Consider the following 25,104-nt stretch of genomic DNA (forward strand, 5'->3'; position numbering starts at 1 on the left):
ATTAGCAATTATATTTACAAATAATGTTAAAACCATTGGAAATATGTAATGAATATAAATGAAAGTTGCTCAGAATTAAGAAAAAAAACAGATTTTTGGTGGAGGACCCCTTTAAGCACTTGCATCTAGTAGTGGGCGAATTTATTAGCCAGGCGTGAATTCGCAGCAAATTTCCGCCTTTCACCCCCGGTGAATACATTCGCAAAGTTACAACAAAGTTACAGACCCTATATCATTACATTGCCTGTATACATTTCTGCTTACATTTGTCAGCTATTTGACATCTTGACAGTAGATGTCACTGGTGTCATGTTGTTTAAAACTCTCCTCCAGTTTCTAGGCAAAGATTAGTATCCAAAATTGCTTTGTCATAAAGGCATAAAGGTTATGAGGGGTTTTTACTTCCTCTTGGGATCTACAGGGGTTTTACCAGCTTGTGTTATAGGAATGGGTCAGCGACTGCTTACTGCAAAACTGGGTTACCTGAAGCCTGCTTTATTATTGCTGCCTTGATTGTTGCTGTTTTTATAGTAAACAAGTGGACCGCTTGCCTTAAAGGAGAACTAAACCCTAAAAATGATTTTATAAACTGAACTTATTTAATCAGCCTAAAGTTTCAGCTTGTCAATAGCAGCAATGATCCAGGACTTCAAACTTGTCACAGGGGGTCACCATCTTGGAAAGTGTCTGTGACACTCACATGCTCAGTGGGCTCTGAGCAGCTGTTGAGAAGCTAAGCTTAGGGGTCGTCACTAATTATCAAGCAGAAAATGAGGTTGGTCTGTAATATAAGCTGATGCTACAGGGCTGATTATTAAATTCTGATGCTAATTGCATTGGTTTCTGTGCTGCCATGTAGTAATTATCTATATTATTAATAATCAGCCATATGTTGTGACATTTCAATTCTATGTTACTGTATATTATGAGTGGGTCCCTAAGCTCAGTAAGTGAAAGCAGCACAGAGCATGTGCAGTGAATCAGCAGAAAAGAAGATAAGGAGCTACTGGGGCATCTTTATAGACACAGATCTTTACTGCTAAAGTGCTGTGGTTGCCTTGGGCTGGTACAGAAGTCCAACACATAATGTACAGCATTTATAGCCTACTTCTTTAGTTAAGCTTTAGTTCTCCTTTAAATTACCCCCTTTGCATTATACCTATATCATAAAACTCTTCAAATGGAGTCAAGTTGTAATGCCAAGAGCTGTCATCATGGGGTACAGGGGGTCCTGCATGGTAGAGGGGGGGGCTCAAGAAATGTAAAATTGTAGTTGATGGGTTATGAAGGGGATGGAACTTGCAGGGGAGTGGGTAGTGACATTTTGTCAATTTCCCAGCTGCCCCATGTCATGTGACTTGTGCCTGCACTTTAGGAGAGAAATGCTTTCTGGCAGGCTGCTGTTTTTCCTTCTTAATGTAACTGAATGTTTCTCAGTGGGACATGGTTTTTACTATTGAGTGTTGTTCTTATATCTACCAGTTGTTATCTTGTGTTAGGGAGCTGTTATCTGGTTACCTTCCCATTGTTCTTTTGTTTGGCTGCTGGGAGGGGGGGGGAAGGGAGGGGGTGATATCACTCCGACTTGCAGTACAGCAGTAAAGAGTGATTGAAGTTTATCAGAACACAAGTCACATTACTTGGGGCAGCTGGGAAATTGACAAAATGTCTAGCCCCATGTCAGATTTCAAAATTGAATATAAAAAAATCTGTTTGCTCTTTTGAGAAATGGATTTCAGTGCATAATTCTGCTGGAGCAGCACTATTAACTGATTCATTTTGAATTTTTTTTTTTCCCATGACAGTATCCCTTTAAACATTAAATCAGCCCAATAGGATTGTTTTGCCTCCAAAGGATTAATTATATCTTAGTTGGGATCAAGTACAAGCTACTGTTTTATTGTTAAAGAGAAAAAGGAAATCATTTTTGAAAATTTTGGATTATTTGGATACAATGGGATCTATGGGAGATGGCCTGTAATTGGTTTCCGGATAACAGATCCCATACCTGTATTTTAAATTACCACCAACGATATATTCCTGCAAAACGAGCACCCACAGTGGCCACGCTCACACAAACTCCTATGTAATTTATGAATATTTTTAGGGGGTTTATTTATCATAGGTCAAGTTTTAGAGCTTTGTAAGGTTTTTTTATACCTCAAATGGAAAGAACTCGAATCAGTGAATTTGATTGAGTTTTTGAGCGAAAACCACTAAATAAAAACCTTTAAACTTCATGGCTGCTATTAACATATTCAAATGGTTCAAGGGACCTCTGCCATTGACTCCTACGTGAACTCAACAGATTTTAGTGGGAATATTTTTGGATTCAAGCTATTTCTAGCTTCGGGGTATAATAATTAATTTTTTTTAAGCCAGAAAAACTTGAGTTTTTAATTTTTAACCTGAAAATTTGAGTTTTGAATGGAAAATATCCTTGAAAACTTGAATATTTTGGGTTAAATACAATTTGACATTTAATAAATGTGCTTCTATGTGTTTAGGGGGAATCGTACTTAAAGGGATCCTGTAATCGGAAAACATGTTTTTTTCAAAACACATCAGTTAAGCGTGCTACTCCAGCAGAATTCTGCACTGAAATCCATTTCTCAAAAGAGCAAACAGATTTTTTTATATTCAATTTTGAAATCTGACATGGGGCTAGACATTTTGTCAATTTCCCAGCTGCCCCCGGTCATGTGACTTGTGCCTGCACTTTAGGAGAGAAATGCTTTCTGGCAGGCTGCTGTTTTTCCTTCTCAATGTAACTGAATGTGTCTCAGTGAGACATGGGTTTTTACTATTGAGTGCTGTGCTTAGATCTACCAGGCAGCTGTTATCTTGTGTTAGGGAGATGCTATCTGGTTACCTTCCCGTTGTTCTTTTGTTTGGCTGCTGGGGGGAAAAGGGGGGGGGTGATATCACTCCAACTTGCAGTACAGCAGTAAAGAGTGATTGAAGTTTATCAGAGCACAAGTCACATTACTTGGGGTAGCTGGGAAATTGACAATATGTCTAGCCCCATGTCAGATTTCAAAATTGAATATAAAAAAATCTGTTTGCTCTTTTGAGAAATGGATTTCAGTGCAGAATTCTGCTGGAGTAGCACTCTTAACTGATGCGTTTTGAAAAAAACATGTTTTTCGTTTTCTTTTGAGAAATGGATTTCAGTGCAGAATTCTGCTGGAGCAGCACTATTAACTGATTCATTTTGAAAAAATGTTTTTTTCCCATGACAGTATCCCTTTAAAACTCGTACTCTATATGCAAATAAATATGCCCTGCGTGAACTTTATTGAGTACTATTTGAGTACTAATCCCTTCATTGAGTACTATTTAATTGGGGCCCAGGCGCAGCGGACACAGAGGTGAGCACACGGCTTGGAAATACTACACGTGTGTTACCTAGTTACATCGTTTATTTTGGTTGAAAAAAGACATAGGGGACGGTTTACTAAAGTGCGTTAAAAATATTCGCACCATATATAGACAGAATTTTCACCTAATATGTTATTGCCAGTTTACTAACCTGCGGTAAATATAAATTTGCGAATTTTCTTGCGCAAGAATAATTGTTCGCCAGTTATCGCATTCGTTGAAAATAACGCTACGTACACATTAACGTCCGGTTTACTAAACAGTGAAATGTGCTAAAGACAAAATTAACGCCTGGATATTCTCAAACATTTACCACCACCTATGTAGTGGCGTTAAAGTATTTTTTTCGCCAGAAAATTCTCAAGGGGCAGGAAACATCCCATAATACTGTTTTTTTTACCCATCATTCTTTGCTGACAGGAGAGAGAGATCTGTAGCTATTGCTGACAGGATGTTTTGGCTTCTGCTTCTATCTGGTGCAACAGCAGCAGTTTCAGCTCAGAGTCGTATTATTGGCAGCGGCATCACAGTCCAAGGATTCGTCAGCCTCTACACTTTTTTGTTTTCATTGTGATTGGCGACATTAAACTGTGCATTTCTATGAAGCAAAGAGATTGACTGGTATGATTTCTTGTTCATATGATTCTATTGGCAGAAGGGTTTATATGATGCAGACATGTTTGATTGGTGTTTCTCTGGTGATGTTGTTGGATGGTATAATCATTAGTCAATAAAGTTTATGAGTTTTGAAGATGCATTTCTGGCAATAAATGTTACAGTAAAAATTGCCATAATAACCGCCATAAAACAAGACTATTTTATAGCATAAACATTCGCAAAAACATAATTTTTCGCCAGAAAATTTGCAACTCGCTAAAATTACCACTAACGTAAGCAGGTTCATTAACGTAGTTACCGCAAGTGATCGCAAGGACTTCTGAGCGCATCGCTGTTTAGTAAACTTAGTCGCTGCGAATATTCTGGCGTAAAAATATTCTCAGCGATAACATGCGGAAACTTAAAGTCAGATTTACCGCACTTTAGTAAACGGACCCCATAATTCCATCAAGTTCAATTCTATTCATTACCATGGGATCATTAGAATTGAATTATATGGGTAAAAGTTAGAATTCAACATTTGCTAAATACGATTCAAAAAATCCCATAGGAGTGCTTGGTTATCAATTATCATACCATCCTCTATATCACAGTATCTTCTAGACTGTTTTGAAAAAGTAAAATACTGGATTGACACTAATTCAAGTGGGCCCCCTGTTTACCACTTTCTCTCATTTCAGTGCATACCATTGTCTGATAAATACATTATAAAGGTAAAAAATGAAAACTGGACTGATGCCTCAAGTTGTTTTTATTTTTATTTGTGGCTTTTGACATTTAACACATAGAATGACACATTTACATGGTACTGTATATATTGTATGAAATAATCACTTCAATCTACTTTATATAAGTCTGATGCTTTTTTTTAGTTGTTCTCTATGATATCCTGTATCCAGCCCAGATAGTTAGAGACTTTAGCATACACTCCTGGAGAATCCTCCCTGGCACAGTACCTTCCCCATGAGACCACTCCATAGAGTTCTCCATTGCAAACCAGTGGCCCACCAGAGTCACCCTAATAAAAAAAGAGAAATACATACAAAAAAATTGATGTTTAAAAAAAAACATAGAAACATTACCCATTGTAAAGAGAATTATAGTAAGTAAATGTTACAGTTATACAATGCAGAATAATGGCACTTAGCAATGTGATCCATTCTAATTTTGTTTTGCATGACACAAAATATGAGGAGATTAAAAGTCAACTTGGAGCTCTATCACCTTTATAAAAGCAGTCATCATGTGGGTCCATGCATTTGGATAACCTTCAGAGGGGCCTTGCACAGTTACCTTACCACCCGCCTACTGCTTGTCCAATGCCAGACAGCTCCCGGCATCTATAGAAGAAGCACCCGTGGTCTGAACTCCCCTCTTCTCCGCAACCCTTGGTACCTTCTGCTTGCTCTATACTTAAGCCTACTGATGGGCGAATTTATTCACCAGGCGTGAATTTGCAGCAAAATTTGCAGGCGTGAATTCGCCAGCAAAAATTTGCCGGCGTAAAAAAATGGACGCCAGCGCAATTTTGCCAAAAACGAACACCGTCATCCAGAAAAACTGATGTTTCTTTAATTTTTGCACGTTTCGCGAATTTCACGCATTTCAAACGGTCCAAATTCGCCCATCACTACTTATGCCACTTTGTGCATACAACTGTTTCTCTGACTTCTAGGCCAGGCCAGCAGCACATGGACATTTCCTGGCATACACTTATTTTGTGCATCAGTCAGAGCAAGAGCATCTGCTTCTTGTAAGCGGTAAGTACAGGGCTCCCTTGCACCCAATATTTAAACCGGCACCAAAGGAAGGGAAGAGAGGACTCAGCAATTCTTAGCATTCCTGCACTTGCACTTCATAAATGAGGTCATATTTATCTCTTTCTCTTCTTATTCCATACCTGGCATGAATCCTTTAAACCTTTTAGGAAGCCGGCACAGAACATGTTCTCAGTAATCTGCCTGGGATATGAAGCCTTACAGCTGGATTCAGACAGGATGGGTAGATCCAGACACTGCAACTGATCAGCGTACGTCACTGTAAGCAATGATATACAGTTTATTGCATTGTGTATATATATATATATATATATATATATATATATATATATATATATATATACATTTTATATCCCTCAAGGAGTGACCATGGAATATGAAAGTGCTGTATGTGCGGTATTTACATGTACTTTGAAAATTCTGCAATAATTTATTTTTAAAAAGAATATCAAGGAAGGCTCTCATTCATCCAGGTCATGGTATATCTATAGTAATAAGTCAGTTCAACCGGACTTGCTGTTTTTTTGCTCTTGAACACTGAAACTTACTTTCATTTTGTAGGGCTTTGTAACACAAACTGGTTCTCTCACATTATTCTTCCTGCAGGAGATTGGACTATTGATGGGCGAATTTGCGCCGTTTCGCCGAAAAATTCGCGAATTTCGTGCGAATTTCGCGAAATGGCGAAAAATTCGCGAAACGGTGCCGGAGTCTCGTTTTTGACGCCGGCGCCCGTTTTTTCGACGCCGGCACCCGTTTTTGGCGCCGGCGTCCGTTTTTCGTAAGAAAATTTTTTGACGCCGGCGAATTGTTGCCGCAAATTTTCGCGGGCGTTTCGCAAATTTATTCGCTGGTGGCGACACGCGCAAATTCGCCGCGAATTCGCGCCTGGCGAATAAATTCGCCCATCACTAGATTGGACAAATCTTATGCTAGATTAAAATTTAGTAAAATTATTTTTTATTTTCCATGAGACTGTCTGTGGTGGAGAAGGAATTTAATACCTACCACCATATGCAAGCAGATTTCCATAGCCAGACACAAGGCACTCAGTCCCTGCTTTTGGGCAGCTTTTTGCCACTGGGATGGGCTGAACATTCTGATTATATTGAGCAGGTTCCACTAGTTGAACCAACATGATATCATTGTCATCAGTATGCTCATTGTAGCCGTGGTGCATGTAGATGCTCTCTACTTGGATGTGCTGCTCGCTTCTCTCCTTTTTATTAAGGTCATGTTCTCCAAGGTGAGCAACCATGGTCTCAGGTCTGGATAAAAGAAAGAAACAGTCAGTGCAGAAGCAGGATTAATAGAAGCTAATCCCATGTGAGAGCCATTTCTTATGCCTTTACTATAGGATGTGGGGGAACTTGCCCCATGACCATGCTTTCATTGGTGGGAAGAATTTAAAGGGGATGTTCACCTTTAAGTTAACTTTTAGGGGCAGATTTATCAAGGGTCGAATTTCGAATTTGAAAAACTTCGAAATTCGAATTCAAAAAGACCAACTGAAATCAAATCGGATGGTTTTTTTTAGTCGAATAGGTCGAATTTGAATCATATGAATCGACGTAATCGCGCATTCGCATTTTCCACCAAAAAACTTAGATTTTTCAAAGTCCACCAATTGACTCCAAATAGGTTCTAGGAGGTCCCCCATAGGCTTAAACAGCAATTCGGCAGGTTTTAGATGGCGAATGGATTGAAGTCGAATTTTTAAAGAGACAGTACATAATAAATTTCAAAATTCGAATTTTCGATTTTGGACTATTCCTTAGTCGAAGTACAGAAAAATTAGTTTGAAATTCTAATTTTTTTAACTCAAATTTTCACTTCGACCCTTGATAAATCTGCCCCTTAATGTGTTAATAAATGCCCTATTCGTAGCAACTTTTGAATTGGTCATCATTTTCTATTTGTTATGGTTTTGGAGCTATTCACCTTCTTCTTCTACCGCCTTCCTGCTTCTAAAAAAAACTGTTGCTCTGTGAGGATACAATTTTATTGATACGTTTATTTATCTATCTGTTTAGACCCTCTACTATTTGCCTTTCAGTCTCTGATTTAAATCACTGCCTGGTTGCTTAGGTAAAATTAGATACTAGCCACCAGATAGCTGCAATTTGTCTCAGAATATCATCATCTACAGCATAGTAAAAATTGATTATGGTGAAGAAAGAGGTAAGGAGGTACATAAGAAAAAAGGGGTCATTTAAGAAAAGTCGTAGTAACCAATTGGCATGTAGTATTTACTGTACAATGGTTATATTGGAAAGATCATCGTTATATACTTACGGCACGTAGCAATGTGCAGCAGAAATAATCCACCTTGGTGAGATTAGGGAACCCCCACACCAGCGGTCTCCATCAACGGTGAAATAAACCTGCCAGGGTTGAGAGTGAGGGGTGCATTCATATCCCCCTATAATCTTATCATCATTCAGAGGAACTGCAGCTGGAAATAAGAATAATAACAGACATAGCATTGTGAGAGGTGTGATTTTTACATACATTGTTGAGTTAGTTATAGCACCATTCCTGTACTCCAGATCTGACGACTCTTGTCAATTTTGCAAGATGTTATGTTTTTATGATAACGACTTGATTAATGCCATATTTAGGCCAAAACTGAAACCTTATCAGAAAGAATTTCCAGTGACAACAAAGTCCATTGGTTATTGCTCAGTAGTGATGGGTGAATTTATTCGGCAGGCGCGAATTTGCGTGATTCGGCGCGAAAATGGCATTATCGCCAAAAACGGAGGTCACTGACCCCATCTAAAAACAAATGCTCTGTAAAAGCTGCACGTTTATTATTATTGCTACTTTTTATTACTCATTTTTCTATTCAGGCCCTCTTTATTCATATTCCAGTCTCTTATTCAAATCAATGCATGTTTATGGTAGTATGAACCCTAACTAGCAGATGGCTGAAATTGCAAACTGGAGAGCTGCTTAATAAAAATCGAAATAACTTAAAAAAACGTAAATAATAAAAAAATGAAAACCAGTTGCAAATTGTCTCAGAATATCACGAGGTGATAATTAATTATAGACCTTATTATAAATAAATTAATTGAATATTACGACTGGAATTAGGTTACTTAAATTCTAAGATTAAGGGGCCAATTCATTAACCAATCTTCTATTCCTTCGAGTGAGGGAATAGAAGAAAAAATACTTCGAATTTCGAATCGAAGGATTTGACCTAAAATTCGTTCGACTATTCGACCATTCCATAGTCGAAGTACTGTCTCTTTAAGAAAAAACTTTGACCCCCTAGTTCGCCACCTAAAAGCTACTGAACCCAATGTTAGCCTATAGGGAAGGTCCCCATATGCTTGGCTAAATTTTTTTGGTCGAAGGATAATCCTTCGATCGTTGGATTAAAATCCTTCGAATTGTTACGATTATTCCTTCGATCGTTCGATCGAAGTATTTGCGCAAAATCCTTCGACTTCGATATTCAAAGGATTTTCATTCCCAGTCAAATATCGAGGGTTAATTAACCCTTGATGAATTTGCCCCTAAGACACTTTACAATATTTAAATGAATGTCCCATAAAAGTGTGAATGTCTAACAGCTTCATACCTGCAACTGCCAGAAACATCAATACCCAGAGAGGCACCATGGTGAGTTTGTTGGGTTGAAAGTCTCAAGCTGGACTGAATTGAAGAGACTTTTGTTCAGAAAGAGGAGATCTTTTATAGGCTGACAGCTTAAAGTGAGCAGCTTGTCCCTTCTCATGGACCTTCTCCAGACACCTGTAAGTTCTCAGGTCATGAACGTAGACTTGATTAGTCACAGTAGATGAGTATTGTTTTCCACAATTTCTGCCATTAGTTATTCGGATAGCTAATAGAATCATTGAGAAGGAAAAAATAAATCAATAGTTTAGTTTAGTCTATTCTAGGTGTAATAAAACCTACCTGCCCTGGTGGTCTAGTGGGGCAGCAGGGACGCCCGCCGCGTGGTCCTCTTCCTGCGCCATCTTGTCTTTCTTAGGGCGCGCGCGGCGCGACTGCGTGTTGTTTATAGGCGCAAATGTGCACGTTTTTTGGCGCAAATTATTTCCCCTATAAAAGGCCCATTCTGACTGCAGACAGATGCCCGTGATAGAACTTGTTTTCTAGTGGTTTCCTGAGCCTTGTGCATCTGATCTGTATCCTGTCTGTTTGGTTACCCGTGTTTGACCCAGCCTGTTCTTGACCACTCTGCATTCTGTATCCTGACCCTCGCCTGCCTACGACAACTCTTCCTGCTTAACCCCTTGATTGACAACCCGGTTTGACCCTTGCCTGCCTGACGATTCTGATATCCGCCTGCCTCGACCCAGCCTGTCTGACCATCCTTCTGCCTAATCCTTTTGTACCGTGACCTTCGGCCCAAAAGACTTTGCTAACAGCCGTGCCCCTTTGCCAGCTAGAACATCTCACCTTGTACCCCTCGTTAAGTCCAGGTGGCACCCAAGTAGGCTGAGGGCTCCTCCCGAAGCCCAATGGTAGTCACACTACTGGTGAAGCTGAGCAGAGACCAGGGTGCTTGGCACTTGTTCTGGTATTGGGTGCGGGTCGTGACACTAGGTCAAGTGATTATATCCTATTTAATTGATTTAGCAATATAGTTGGGAGAGATGTTCATATTCAACATTATCTCATGTGTAGTCTAGTCCAGGGATCCCCAACCTTTTTCACCTGGGAGCAACATTCAGAAGTAAAAGTAGTTGGGGAGCAACACAATCATGAAAAATGTTCTTGGGGTGCCAGATAAGTCCTGTGATTGGCCATTTGGTAGCCCCTATGTGGATTGTCAACCTACATTGAGGCTCTGTTTGGCAGAGAGGTTTTTATACAACCAAAACTTGCCTGGAATTCAAAAATAAGCTCCTGCTTTGAGGCAACTGGGAGCAACATCCAAGGGTTTGGTGAGCAACATGTTGCTCATGAGTTACTGGTTGGGGATCACTGGTCTAGTCCATTCCAACTGAAACAACCAAGTATTCAGTAAAAAGTGGTTACAAATCGGCTTTAAATTGTCACAGTAAATAGCAGTTATTGGTTTGCAAATCAGGGTCAAGATTTGTACAGGCTGATTTGAACATCTCAGATATCCTACTACTGTCTGTGAGTATGGAACATAGTGACAGGCATAACCCAAAAAAATTACACATTTTTGATTTTGAAACCTATGTTCATAACCATGCTATTTTCTGAAATGAAATTATAATCCTTTTTGAAGGATTTATTTTGGAAATAGTACCCATGGGACTGGTCGGTGGCAGCCATATCCCCAAAGACAATTCATAAAACGGATGAATAATACAAGGTGCAACTTGGTGGCAGAAGGCCGAAACTTGTTTATTCAATAAGGAAATGTGTTTGCCTTTCTGTTTGATTGATCTATCATGTAAGTTGATTAGAATGTACCATTAGGGGTTCCAAATGATTAAATCCACAATCTGGAATTAACCAGATACAATTATCTGAGGGACAAAATTACTTGTTTGTAAAAATAGATCTGTCTGATCTCATAGAATCGTTCCATTGAGAGGTAAACTGTAAACTGATGTATTTGTCCATCTGGTTTTACATAAAAGAAAAGTCAGCTACAACTCTTTATCTACAAGGTGTAATTATAGGATGGAAATGTACTTAATTAGTAATGGATAATGCTGTATTAACTTTCCACTCTGGAAACAAAATAGTCATAATTTTTTTGGAAAGGCTGATGCTGAAAGTTGGCCCCAGTGGATGATACATTGCATGTCGAGACCTGCTGCTGCCAACACATAAGTCTGAGGCAGGACCTCATTGCAAAGACTCTCTTTACACCTCGGCTCAGCTCACTCATCTGCTGTTTTCATTCCAATGTTAGACAGAGCTTCGAAGGGTTATACAGTAACAGGCAAACCTACACTAAGCTACCTAACCCATAGTTACATTTCTGATCATTGGGTCCCACCAGGACTCAATAGCACTAACTCATACACTCACTCACTTAATCACTTACTCACTGCTATACTGACTGTGTCTTCTCCTGAGTTGGGTCTAAATTGTGACCAGTCCACCATAATAGGAGAATGACTTACTACCCTGACCATGACACATATATACAGTACAGGCATCAGTAATCAGTGTGGCGACTGATGTTCTGTAATAATTTAAATTTTCTTGGTTTGTTTACTCTTTTTTTCTCATTTTTTTTAGTTAATTTGATCATTTTGGCTAGAAACTTTGGAAAGGACACAGATCTTGAAAGTGTATCTGTGAAAACTGATTCCTAGGCTAATGGCATATAGGTATTTGATTGCTGTCATCACTAGTGATGGGTGAATCTGTGGCGTTGCGCCGAATAATTTGTGAATTTCCCGTGAAATTAGTGCCGTCAACCGCTTTTGACATTTGGCGGAAAAATTGCACCGGCATCCAAAATAACTTTTGAGCCGGTTTTGCGAATTTATTCGCTGGAGGCAAATCGCGGGGATTCGCCGCGAATTTGCGCCTGGCGAATAAATTAGCCCATCTCCAGTCATTACGTGATTACATCAGACCATTCTGATACATTTACTGTATGTGTGAACTATTTGTCCAAATTCTGTTCATCCTTTTAGGGTCTTGATGCTGTGACTTGTATAGGGGTGCCCAAAGAGATTTTTTTTTACTGTCGTATGTGCTGTGGTAGTTACAACCAGACACATCCATGTATTACTAGAAAATAGAATCTATGGCATTTGGCACTCTGGATCTTGACAGTCAGATTTATTAAAGGTCGAGATGAATTTTCGAATGAAAAAAACTCGCATTTCAAGCTAATTTTTGTGTACTTCAACTAGGGAATAGTTTAAATTCAATTTGAATTTGAAAAAAATTTGAATATCGAAATTTATTAGGTACTTCCCTTTAAAAATTCAACTTCTACCATTCGCCATCTAAAACCTGCCGAATTGCTGTTTTAGCCTATTGGGGGACCTCCTAGAGACCTAGAACCTATCTGGAGTCAATTGGTGGACTTTGAAAAATCAACTTTTTTTTGGGAAAAACTTTGAATCTAATTCGATCAAATGTTCTATTCCTTTGATTTGTACGATTCAAATTCGGCCGTATACGAAAACGGACCTATTCGACCAAAGAAAAACCTTTGACTTAATTTCGGTTGGTCTTTTTGAATTCGAATTTCGATGTTTTTCAATTCGAAATTCGACCCTTGATAAATATGCCCCTCAGTGTCATAGATTTCACTATATAGCACATAAGCGGTTAATAGAGGATATAATATCAGTGGTCATCACTGGTGCTGGCTGGTATTTCTTGCTGCATTTAAGGTATTTTCAATTAGTCTGAGGTCCTTTTCACATTAAAGGTATACCTCGCCTGATTTTTTTTTAAATCCCAAGTGTACAGTATAACCTTACATTTATCAACAGCAAATCTCATTTGCCACTTATTATATATCAAAGATAATTAGCTCTTACTCATAGGCTATACTAAGGGGGAGATTTATCAATGGTCGAATTTCGAGGTGATGGGAGTTTTTTTAAACTGACATGAATCAGAGAAAACAACCCCAACCTTGACAGTCTCCCCTCATAATTTAAATCTTCCATCCCTCTAACCAGTTTAGTTGCACTTAGTCTCTGCACTCTCTCCAGCTCATTTATATCCCTCTTAAGGACTGGAGTCCAAAACTGCACTGCATACTCCAGATGAGGCCTCACCAGGAACCTATAAAGAGACATAATTATGTTTTCATCCCTTGAGTTAATGCCCTTTTTTATGCAAGACAGAACTTTATTTGCTTTAGTAGCCACAGAAAGACACTGCCCAGAATTAGACAACTTGTTATCTACAAAAACCCCAAGATCCTTCTTTAGTGTTTAACTTGCATTTATATTATTTTTGCCAAAGTGCATAACCTTGCATTTATCAACATTGAACCTCATTTTCCAGATTGCTGCCCAGTTTTACAATTTAGTCAAATCACTCTGCAAAGTCACAGCATCCAGTGTGGAAACTATAGTTCTGCACAATTTAAACAGTACTTTCACTGCCCTCCTCCAGGTCATTAATAAACAAGTTGAAGTACAGAGCCCTGCGGTACTCCACTAACAACACTGGTCCAATTAGAAAATGTTTCATTTACCACCACTCTTTGTAGTCTATCTTTTAGCCAGTTCTCTATCCAGGTACAAATACTATGTTCCAGGCCAACATTCCTTAATTTAACCAGTAAACTTCTGTGTGGCACTGTATCAAATTCTTTAGCAAAGTCTAAGTAAATCACATCCACTGCCATCCCAGAATCAAGGTCCCTGCTCATCTTCTCATAAAAGGAGATTAAATTAGTCTGGCATAAACATATTTGCCTGATTCTTTGAGGGGGCTGTCATATTTGTGCTGCATTAGTCCATTAGCATTAGAATCTTGAGAAGGTTGACAGGTTGAGAAGGGACAGTAAGGTTGGCAAAACAGTCAGGTTTAGGAACTTCAAGTAACAATTACTTACAAAAGCAGACCAATCAGTGAAACATTATTAAAATGACCTATAGGCATGTTAAGAAGTTTTTATCAACTTTAGAGTAGCAAATTTAGAGTATTTTTTTAATAGTCGGTATCACTTGAAAAGATAAAAAAAAAATAAGAGCACCTCAGATATAAAGAAGGGAGCCACTCAGAACTAAAGAAAGAGAGAGTGAATTGAAATCGTGGCAGAATGGCTGTTATTCATTAGAGGGGACACCTCCAATGGGGGGGGGGGGTTGGGTTGATATAGCTTACCACACTACAGTACAAGACATTTTATCAGCATCAAACATAACAAAAGAACACAAAGAACTTGCTTAATTAAAGTTGGATATAGATTGACTAATAGGTTTCCAATTTGGCTCCCCCGAACAATTCAGCAGCAGTGATGGGCCAAGTCGGCCTGGCGCCGTAGGCAACCTGGCCAACCATGCAGCCCCTCCTCATGTGCACGCGTGAATGAGTGTGTGATTCAAGGAAGCACACATGGGCAAACAAGCGCATATTCTTGGAAGAGCGTGCATGCTGAATTTCTCCTACAGTTGGGGGTGTGTGGTACTGAGCATATAAATTTATCTCCAATATACTTAAATTAAAAAATGTGTACCGTTTTTATAAAAAAACCTGACTGTATGCAGTGAAATTCTCCCTTTATTTACTGCTGTGGATATGAATTGTCAGACGGTCCCTAACTGCTCTGCAGGGAAACAGTCATACGTTTGAACAGCAGGGGGAGACCCCGCCTTATTTCCCAGCCTTTCAGAACTCAAGCAGCTTTGTTTGTTTCCCTGTAGAGCAGTCGGCGACTGTGTAGAAATTTGTATTGGATTTTATTTTTCCATTTACATCCCCTGTAATGTTTCCAACTCCAGCTGCAGGGACAAAGTTACTGGATCCAGATGTAAACTGGGATTCTATTTGGAGGATTATTTTGCTGCAGCCACTGGTTCTGCAGAGTTGGAGAAAGTTTGTATTAAACAATACAAAAACTATAAAATCCACATTAGATTACATGACAACACAGGACCCAGTTCAGTCTGCATATTCTGATTATTAATTGGTCTTGCTGTATCAGCTTCTGTTAGATATAATTTGACTTGTGCTGTTTTGATCATTTATGATGATCCCTAAGCAGCCCAGACCACACTGAGCATGTGCACAGTCTTAGTCTTGTAAAGATCTTTAACAAAGTTACAAGATGGTGACCCCTTGTAGCCAACTTTGAACGCATAAATTATTTGTTTGATTAGGCTTGTGGTGCAGTAAGTTCATGTTTAGTATACAAAATACAGCATTTCTAGCCTTATTCTATTTTAGACTTTCCTTGTCCTTTAAAGTATACAGTATGTCTTAACTTGATTTAACGTGCATATCCTTGGAAATGCTAGCATACATAATATTGTATTACCTTCACTGTAAGTTCCTGCTTTGTTAGACCCTTTTTATGAAAGAAAACATCTCAGCATCATATTAAATATATTAAGCAGCACCACAGTAAAAACCAAATACATTATAAAGACAATTTGCAAATAGAATTGATGCCTCAAGTTCCTTTAATGGTTGGTGACATAGGACACATAGAACAACATATTTAAACCCCTGCATTCACAGTAATACACATATTTTTTTTTAACATTTTAATAATTAATCTTGGTTGAGATTGTTGGGAGCTGTTGTTCAACTGCAGCAGAAGAGTCATTGCCTGCCATGGTAAACAGTCACTTCAAAATACTGAATGAGTCTGAAGGGTTTGTGTTTAGTTGTTCTTTGTAATATCCTGTATCCAGTCTAGATAGTTACAGACTTTAGCATACACTCCTGGAGAATCCTTCCTGGCACAGTACCTTCCCCATGAGACTACTCCATAAAGTTCTCCATTGCAAACCAGTGGCCCACCAGAGTCACCCTAGCGAAAGAGAGGAAATAAAAATAATTTAGAACTATACATGGACGTGCTTTACTAGCCCATTGGTTCAAGATCGCTATAACAGTAATGACCCATGCATTCATTGTTGTCCACAGGAGCTCTCTCCAATATGGATCTTATTAAGTCATTGTTGAGCATCAGTGATGTTCAATTCAGACATTATTTTGATGAATCATCTCAGTGCAAAAAATAAACAGTTAGATCTAAAATCCATTGTTAACCCAAGACATTGTGAACATTATGAACCCAAGAATTCATAAATCAGCCACTCAGACCTCAAAACATGGTACAGTATATGTAAGTCATGCAATGGTATATGGTAGCGACATCAAAGTTAGACTTTTGTCCTTTCTCCCCATGATATACTGTACATTGGCAGGTGCAAGCAGTTTGACATGCAGAGATAGGTGTAAATTCCATTGTGTATGACCCTAATCCATCCCTTCCATTTATGTCCTGGAAGCTGTAAATCATCAAAATATGGAGCTCCGGGCTGCCCATCCCTGTTCTAAAGGATTGGATAAACTCTGTAATTTATGCACAGTGAAGTAGAAAATTGATTATGGGCTACTGTTTATTACACACTGGTTTTATTAACTGGGCATGTGTCTGCTTCACAAGGAACCCCCCCCCCCCCCGAACAGCCATTTGTCTTTATTTCCTTTGTGTCCTGTCAGATCTACCATGAGCCAACCATGTGTAGAGTGTTCTTCTACCATCAGTTTCTAGGCACCAGGTTGCCACCCTGGCTGAAGTACAGACTGGACCTGAGTCAGAGCATTTTCAAGAAGAAGAAGAGGATTGCCAGTTCATGGTTGGAAGTAAACTAATACAGTTACAGGGTGAGAGTGCTACAAAAATTGTCATTTAAAGTGGACCTGTCACACAGACATTAAAAGCTGTATAATAAAAGTCCTTTTCAAATCAAACATGAAATGCAAATTCTTTAAAGTATTCATAGCTGTTGTAAACTCATTTAAGAATCTCAGCTGTCAATCAAATATTGCCTGCCCCTCCTCTATGCCTTAGGCCTTAGGCATAGAGGCAGGACAGACAATTACTTTCACTTTCCATTCAGCACTTCCTAGATGTCACTGCTCTCCCCACATTCCCCCGTTCCCCCGTCACCATTTAATTGTTTAGCCAGGGGATGGGGGTGGACATCAGGTCCCCCATTCTGGTGGACAAACAAGATTCTGACATGATGCAAGGATTCCTTAACAACAGTGTCCACAAAATGGCTCCTACCTCATTACTATAATTATGAGTTCCCAGACTAAAGGAAACAAGATTCAAATAATTTATACAGTGTAATTAAAGTTCATTCTGCTTGACTAATGTGATAAAATAGGATCGGGAATAATGTTTTAGGGTGATAAGCAGTGTGATAAGCAGTGTGATCTATATCTGCATGTGATGGAGGGTATGTATCCACCTCACTCTCTTTCCATCATTTCCTTACCTGGCATGAATCCTTTCCACCTTCCAGGAAGCCGGCGCAGAACATGTTCTCAGTAATCTGCCTGGGATATGAAGCCTTACAGCTGGAGTCAGTCAAAACGGGGAGATCCAGACACTGCAATTGATCTGGATACCTCACTGTTAGCAATTGACAAAAAATATGAATATTCTTCATTTTAGCATTCTGTACTGATTTAAATGTATTAAACTTCAGCAAATAAATAATTAAAATAAAAAACTCAGACTGAATTGTAGCAATATGTGATGTAGCAAGAACCCGTTTCATCATTTTACAAATGAAGCAGTTATATTGACATCATGTGTTAAATTTTACAAGATGCAAAAAAATTGTCTGAAATGATACGGGAAGTGTATATGACAGATGGGGAGATTTCCTGACGATCGTGAGACATCAGTTTAACTGGAACGCACACGGCAAGTGAGAGATGTGATATACTTTGTTATTATAACTTATAATAAGATTAGATCTTTCTTATCTGTTCTTGTACTATTAACATTCAATAGCAACATAATGATATTAATATATGTTGGCGAAACAATTGTGGGGTTCTATTATAAAACAAATCTGACACTTGCACCAAAAGGAACACATAAATAGGGATGTAGCGAACTGTTCTGCTGCGAACTAGTTCGCGCGAACTTCGACCGTTCGCGTCCGCCGAATGTTCGCGAACGTTTGGGAACGTTCGCATTTTGAGTTCGCGTTCGATTCGAATACAAGTCGTTCGACCATTCGACCATTCAAATTCCTTCGACCGCTAAAAATCGAACGATTTCCATTCGTTCGAACGATTGTAAGCATTCGATCGAATGAAAAGCATTCGATCGAATGGCTTCGATCGTTCGATTCGAATGAAAATCCTTCGATCATTCGAATCGAACGATTTTAGCGGGTGTTCGAAGTTCGCGAACTGTCCACGAACGTTCGCATTTTTTGCCGGTGTTCGCGAACGGCGTTCGCGTACACCAAATCGGCAGTTCGCTTCATCCCTACACATAAACAGGCCTAAACATGAATAATTACATCTAACCACTTATATCTGGGTTGCTCCAGTCTCTTTTCTAAATACTTCTTTTCATCTGAAATACTAATATTTTCCTATATTACAATAGGGTAATATTTTATAATATATGGATTAGTGGTACTTCTAGAGGCTACTGGGTCTACTATGTATTATATATTATTTTGGAGACATATTTAAACTGTGGACCAGGCAGGACCTCCATCTGGTCCCTGGTAAGGCCTCACCTTGAGTATACAGTATCATTTTGGGATCTAGTCCTTTAAGAAGAATGAAAGTCTAAATCACTGGGGGTGTCAAAAGTTAGGCACCCCCATTGATTTTAATCACATATCTGATACCCTGGGCTGGTACTCCTGTTAGCAGAAAACTGTACCAGCTTCTTTAAGTGGCATAACGGAGCGTTCCTCTTCCTGCGTCTTTTTTCTTCGTACCAGTGCACATGCACAGTAGAGTGAAAACTTGAATAAAAAAGTTGCCTACGGCTGAATACCATGGGGTCTCCATTTTTTAACATAGAGCTTTGAATAAAACTGTTGTTTTATGGAAGATTTTGAGTTATTGTATACTTCTCTTTTTCTTAGCCATTATAGGTGCACTATGTAGCTGGGACACCAGGATATTAAGTTGCTTGTCCAGGGTGACAAGGAGTTGCCAAAGGGTATAGAACCAGGGTGAAAGAGAAAATTTGCCAATTTTCTTGATTATTCCTATGGGATACTTACCATTGTACGCAAGCAGATTTCCATAGCCAGACACAAGGCACTCAGCCCCATCTCTTGGGCAGCTTCTTGCCACTTGTATGGGCTGGACATACTGATTATATTGAGCAGGTTCCACTAGTTTAACCAACATTATATCATGGTCATGAGCACTGTCTTTGTAGCTGAAGTGTTTATAGATGCTCTCCACTTGGATGTGCTGCTCTGTTCCTTCTGCTCTTTTAAGATCATGTTCTCCAAGGTGAGCAACCAAGGTGTTGGCTCTAAATAAAAGAGAGAGAACAGAAAGTAAATATGGCAGAATAGGCAAAATATGTGTTTAGCACTAGCCTTATCCATTGAACCAATGTTGAAAATGAGTATGCAGTCTTTTCCAATGAATGGTATGAGGGCATAGCTTTCAATTTACATGCACTGATAAAGATCATTGTGATTTACTTACGGTTGGTAGCAATGAGCAGCAGAAATAATCCACCTTGGTGAAATTAAGGAACCTCCACACCAGTTTCTTCCATTGTAGGTGAAAAAAACTTGCCAGGGCTGAGAGTGAGGGGTGCACTCGTATCCTCCCACAATCTTATCATCGTCCAGAGGAGCAGCAGCTAGAAATAATAGTAACAGCAGTATTGTTGGGTGTATATGCTTTTTCCAAATGTCTTGTTTACAGAAGTAGGCATCAATTGTCTATCTGAAGTTATTGGATTGCTAAATTTCCAGTGACTGCTATTTATTTCCAATACATAGCTATACTAATTTTAAGTTTACCTGGTGCTTTCACCATATTCTGTATGGTCGAAATGGTACAAGCCCAGCTGCAGGCCTCCATGGTGTATAGCCTAGTTGCAGTAAGAACCGAGCCCCAGAATGGGGCCCCAGAGGAGCAAGCCTGGGAAAGGGGCCTGTTCAGAATGTTAGTGGGTTTGGGGCATTATGGAATTTGTAGCTGTAGATGGGAGTTTCCACATGGTGGAGGAAGGAAGCCTTAAAAGGTAAAGGATCTGGGGGGGTTCAGAGCAGTGGTAGTAGCTATGCAACAATAAACCCCAGATACCCATAGCTCAGCAGTTTTATTGGTTTGCAAGTTTTGATCAAATATATATATATATATATATATATATATATATATATATATATATATATATATATATATATATATATATATATATATATATATATATATATATGTTGTTATAATCATTACTTTGATATATTGCTCCAGAAATTAAGGTTTATCCTAATTATCAAGTTGGCCACTCCTTTTTGTTTTTGACCCTCATGAGCCTGTCCACAAATTTATCCAAGAAGAATATATCCAAGCAGATGCTAAAAAATAGTTTTTACCCTAACTGCCCATCAGACCTACCTCCCGGTCCATCCACTTAGGAGACTGTCACCAGAGTATGGTAACCACAGCTCTACATCTTTTCCATTTGAGTACTATTGGAATAGACATGTCATTTGCATGTTTGGTAAATGCATCATTTATTGCGATACAAAATAGATTCTGATACTGATTAGGTCTCTAAAAAATACAGCATATTGCTAAATGCAGATTTTACACAACAAGAGGAATTAATATTTCATAAAGTTAATTTTATGTGGATAAACCAAGAATTGCCCAAGATGATCTTCAAAGACCAATGCTCTATCCATTTGTAGATATCTAACAGACCTTACCTGCAACTGCCAGGAACATCAATAACCAGAGAGGCATCACAATGAGTTTTTTGGGTTGTCAGTCTCAAGCTAAACTGAATCGAAGGGACTGATGTTCAAGAGGAGAGAGACTATATATTCTAGCTTGGTTATCAGCAAAAAAGAGCAGCTGGTTCCTTCCCATGGACCTTATCCAGACACCTGTGATTTCTTAGGTCTTACAGTATGTGTTAGCCTGATAAAGATTAGTCAGACTAAACAAGTCTTGGTTGCCAAGTGATATATCACTACTGGTGCCATTTTTTTTGTAATAGTTAATAAAAGTGATAAAGATAAAATAAACCAATTGGTGATCTATTCTTGGAAAAATATTTCCAGCCATGTAAAATACTCAATAGTCTAAGGCGAGGAGAGCAAATCCAGAATAATCTCATACCAACTAAAATAACAAACTATTCAGTGCTTAATCAGTTGTTATTTGGAAAGGGGAGTCCAAGTGCAGGTTGTTTATTATCAAAAAGTGAAGAACTTGTTCCCTTACTTTAACTGTATAAAGATGCCTGTGAGGTCTTAGTCATGGGCACAATATAGATAAAGAGAAGCAGATGAGTTGTTTGCCAAATGGCATATCAAAACTCCTTAAAGGAAAAGGAAAGTCAACCTGCACTTCGGGTTGGCAAATGTTAGGCACCCCCCAAGTGATTGTATTGACTTACCTGAAACCCTGGGCCGGTGCTCCTATCAGCAGAAAACTGCACCGGCCCGGGGATATACCAGTGAGCACCACAGAGCACTTCTCTTCCGTCTTCAGCTTTCTTTGCGGCTGTGCATGCGCAGTAGAATGAAAAGCCTTTTTTGTTCATGCGTTTTCCCCAGGAAAATTTGAAGCAAGAAGAAGATGGAAGAGGATCGCTCCGTGGTGCTCACTGGTATAACCCCGGACTGGTGCAGTTTTCTGCTGAAGTCAAAAATAAGTCAGTTGGTGATTTCTCATACAAGAAATTCTAGCCATGTAATAGTATATTAGAAATATACCTTGAAGAAAGGAACAAATCCAGCATGATCTGTAGCCCAGTTCCCACTGCAAATAAAATAACCAGATATTCAATATATTTAATTAAAGTGCCCCCATAACTTCTTACTAGTGTATATCCTGGTCCATATCCATCCATACGAAAAATAGTGGAAAGGAGTCCTTTCTATGATAGGGATTGCAATATAGTCCTTAATGTCCATAATAGTCAGCCTTACTATCTCACTTCTCATCTATAATGTAACATTTATGAATAATGTGCCATTTGACTTTCAACTTCTATATGCTGCAGTGGAGTTCCATACATTTTGGAGATGTTTTTAAAGTTTATAAACACCAACAAATAGTTGGGACATACTACAAGTGTACAGTACATACTATTTTTTCAGTACTGGTACTACAACAGAGGACTAGCAATCTATCTACCAACTGCTATATATGGATGTACCAGAGGACTATGGTTACCACGATTTTGGTCACAGAAGCTTTTTTTTTTTTTTTATCTCAGACCAACACCATTTGTCCTTTTTCCCCTCAAAAAAACACCCCACCACTTTTATCGCCTTCTTTTATACTGGAGGCTTGAAGGGAAAGAATTTCAAATATCTCAGAACCTTATTATTTTTTTCTTTTATATCATTTGAATCATGACCATGAATCATGACAATACCTGCTCTGACTTCCTAACCCAGTTCTATGTTCTAAAGCCAAGACACTCGTAAACACAAGCCACAATTCAACACTCAATCAAACTGAATCAGGGCCTTACTGGTCCTCTATACTCCCCCTGAAACCACAGGGTTAGTTTCCTCTGTAGTTATGCCACTGACTCGAATTCTGTACCAATATATCTACACACATTGTTGCTCATTTCCTTTGCATGGAATCTCTGGGTCTGTTCTTAACTTTGCATTACCTCACGAGAAACCGTTACACCTTACCACTGCCATTAATTCTCACAACTCTGAACCACAAACTTTTTCACCTACATCTTTAGAACAGCCTTCAGTACCCACCCCTGCTATTCAGTTTGACTTTCTGTGAATCTTTTAAGGATATATGACATCAGTATTCAATCATGGTTTCTTCATTCTTCTCATTCAACTGAAGTTGTACTTATCACACAGGGTTAGGTACTAACCACAGGCTTAGATACTTATCTAGAGATGGATATCCCAGTTTACTTCATTATCATAAATATTATATATTATATTCCTTACTATAGGGGCTCATTTATAAAACTGCTGTAAGGTGCAATGTGAACAAATGGTGGCAAGTTCCATTTTTTGCATTGTCAGCTTCAGCACTCCAGTTGAATTCGCTTCTTTCTCCTTGAGTTGCAACTCTTTGTGCTTTTAGAATGAAACACAAATAGTTGCTCCTTTGCATGCTCATGCTGACTTTGTTGTCATCAGTGTTATTGCCTCTCCAGGATTTGTGGTGAGGCCACAAAGACCTGGGCCTAAGGTGGCAAAATATTAGGGGCAGCATGTTGCCCAGGCACTTTTTGAGGAGCACTGGGGAGGGAGGTGGGTCTGCGGATGGTCTCGGGTGCTAGGACCATGTGGCATAGAGGCACAACCACGCAGGGAATGCAACCCTGTGCCTCTCCTGATATATGCATATTCCATTAACACAAGAAATATATCACCATTTCTCCTTCTAAATAACAAAAAAAGTCCATACATTTAAATTACACCTTAAATGGCTTTTTCTCAGAGATTTTTAGAGATGGTTGCTTAATGCAATACATCAACATTTTCTATTTCTCTATGAATTGCTAAATACCCAGTTGGATTCTAAGATAATTTGATTTGTAAACTGGGTAAATAATTGTACCCTGAGTGTAAATAAACATCCATGCGTGCACGCATTTGTATTTTTTGGCCTAAAGACGGCAAAGCTTTAGATTATTTGAAGATATGGTAGAAGTTGGGCCATTTTATATTTTCAGTTTATAGGACGTGATAGGGAATTAGTGACATGATGGGGACGGAGGTTGCTATGTCCATTCCTTTTCCCACTTTTTTTTGAAAATGTCCAGTTGTAGACAAGGGAATACAGGACCAGGTGTTGCACCCCTTCTCCATTTCACTTTTTAAGACAATTTAATTTTTTATATGTAGTTGTGGGGTAATTAGGTCAGGTCAGATCCCAGGGGGGCTGGGTTAGGAGAGTAGTTTTGAGATTAATGGGTAGCTAGGAAGCCTGGCAATTTATGGGAAGGTATAAATCCTACATTTGGTCCGGAGGTTGATACCACGCTAGAGTGGCAGACTGTGACACAAGTTGTGATTGAGAGTGAAATGGCTATTAGAGTTATAGGGTTAGACGAACTATCCCAAAACTGAAAATTTAAAATAAGCATCATCTCACTGAAATAATAAACTTTCTAAATGTAATCAGTTAAAAATTCTGTACTGTTTCTGAAAAATTTAAATTAATATTTACTATATCCTTCTCCGCAACCTGTCTCTCTTTATTCTACGTTCATGCAGGAGTTGGAGTCAAAGTTGGATTAACAGTTAGAATCTATACTTCCTTTTAGGGGGAACTCCCTGTACCTAGAAAATGTATTAGAGCTCTGTCAAAATAACCAAAATTGTCTCTCTACTAGGCATGCACCGAATATACTATTTTAGGATTGGGATGAATCCCAAATCCTTTGTAAAAGATTTTATCTAATACCGAACTGTATCCAGATCCTAATTTATGGAAATTATGGAAAAGAGGCACGGTTAAAATGTTTTGACTTTTGTGTGATAAAAAGTCACACGATTTTTTAGGATCCGGATTCAGTTCGACCAGGCACTTGAATTTGACCACATCCGAAATCCTGCTGTGAAATACTGCATCTTGGCCGAATCCTGAACCGAATCTTGAACCGAATCCTGGATTCAGTGCATTCTTACTATCTACATGCTGGATTTGTGCCAGTTAGTTGTTTTGTTAGTTTTTATTTGTG

The 25,104-nt window shown here is 38.9% G+C and overlaps 2 protein-coding genes across 2 annotated transcripts; both read right to left on the reverse strand.

Moving 5' to 3' along the window:
- Positions 1–4,732: 4,732 nt before the first annotated feature.
- On the reverse strand, positions 4,733–9,472 carry LOC108697035 (trypsin-like). The gene is made up of 5 exons (XM_041570058.1): positions 9,370–9,472; positions 8,073–8,232; positions 6,786–7,045; positions 5,900–6,036; positions 4,733–5,017 (listed from the first exon to the last, which is right to left on the reverse strand). The coding sequence occupies exons 1-5, from the start codon at positions 9,407–9,409 to the stop codon at positions 4,868–4,870; spliced, it is 747 nt and encodes a 248-aa protein (XP_041425992.1). The 5' UTR covers positions 9,410–9,472; the 3' UTR covers positions 4,733–4,867.
- A 6,360-nt stretch (positions 9,473–15,832) lies between these two features.
- LOC108697036 (trypsin-3-like) lies at positions 15,833–21,235 on the reverse strand. The gene is made up of 5 exons (XM_041569591.1): positions 21,128–21,235; positions 19,893–20,052; positions 19,454–19,713; positions 17,687–17,823; positions 15,833–16,203 (listed from the first exon to the last, which is right to left on the reverse strand). The coding sequence occupies exons 1-5, from the start codon at positions 21,162–21,164 to the stop codon at positions 16,054–16,056; spliced, it is 744 nt and encodes a 247-aa protein (XP_041425525.1). The 5' UTR covers positions 21,165–21,235; the 3' UTR covers positions 15,833–16,053.
- Between the last annotated feature and the right edge of the window lie 3,869 nt (positions 21,236–25,104).

This window comes from Xenopus laevis, chromosome 7L (assembly GCF_017654675.1).
Source record: "Xenopus laevis strain J_2021 chromosome 7L, Xenopus_laevis_v10.1, whole genome shotgun sequence".
NCBI classification, from domain to species: Eukaryota; Metazoa; Chordata; class Amphibia; order Anura; family Pipidae; genus Xenopus; species Xenopus laevis.

What these genes read in the sequence shown, in the direction of transcription:
- LOC108697035 (XM_041570058.1), bottom strand. Translation starts at nt 9,409, where the DNA reads ATGGTGCCTCTCTGGGTATTGATGTTTCTGGCAGTTGCAG. An exon ending in AAATCTGCTTGCATATGGTG is followed by an intron (nt 6,037 to 6,785) that starts GTAGGTATTAAA and finishes CATTGCTTACAG; the next exon opens with TGACGTACGCTGATCAGTTG. An exon ending in GTTTAAAGGATTCATGCCAG is followed by an intron (nt 5,018 to 5,899) that starts GTATGGAATAAG and finishes TTTTTTTATTAG; the next exon opens with GGTGACTCTGGTGGGCCACT.
- LOC108697036 (XM_041569591.1), bottom strand. Translation starts at nt 21,164, where the DNA reads ATGCCTCTCTGGTTATTGATGTTCCTGGCAGTTGCAG. An exon ending in GATGTTCCTGGCAGTTGCAG is followed by an intron (nt 20,053 to 21,127) that starts GTAAGGTCTGTT and finishes TATTATTTCTAG; the next exon opens with CTGCTGCTCCTCTGGACGAT. An exon ending in GTGGAAAGGATTCATGCCAG is followed by an intron (nt 16,204 to 17,686) that starts GTAAGGAAATGA and finishes CTCTTTCGCTAG; the next exon opens with GGTGACTCTGGTGGGCCACT.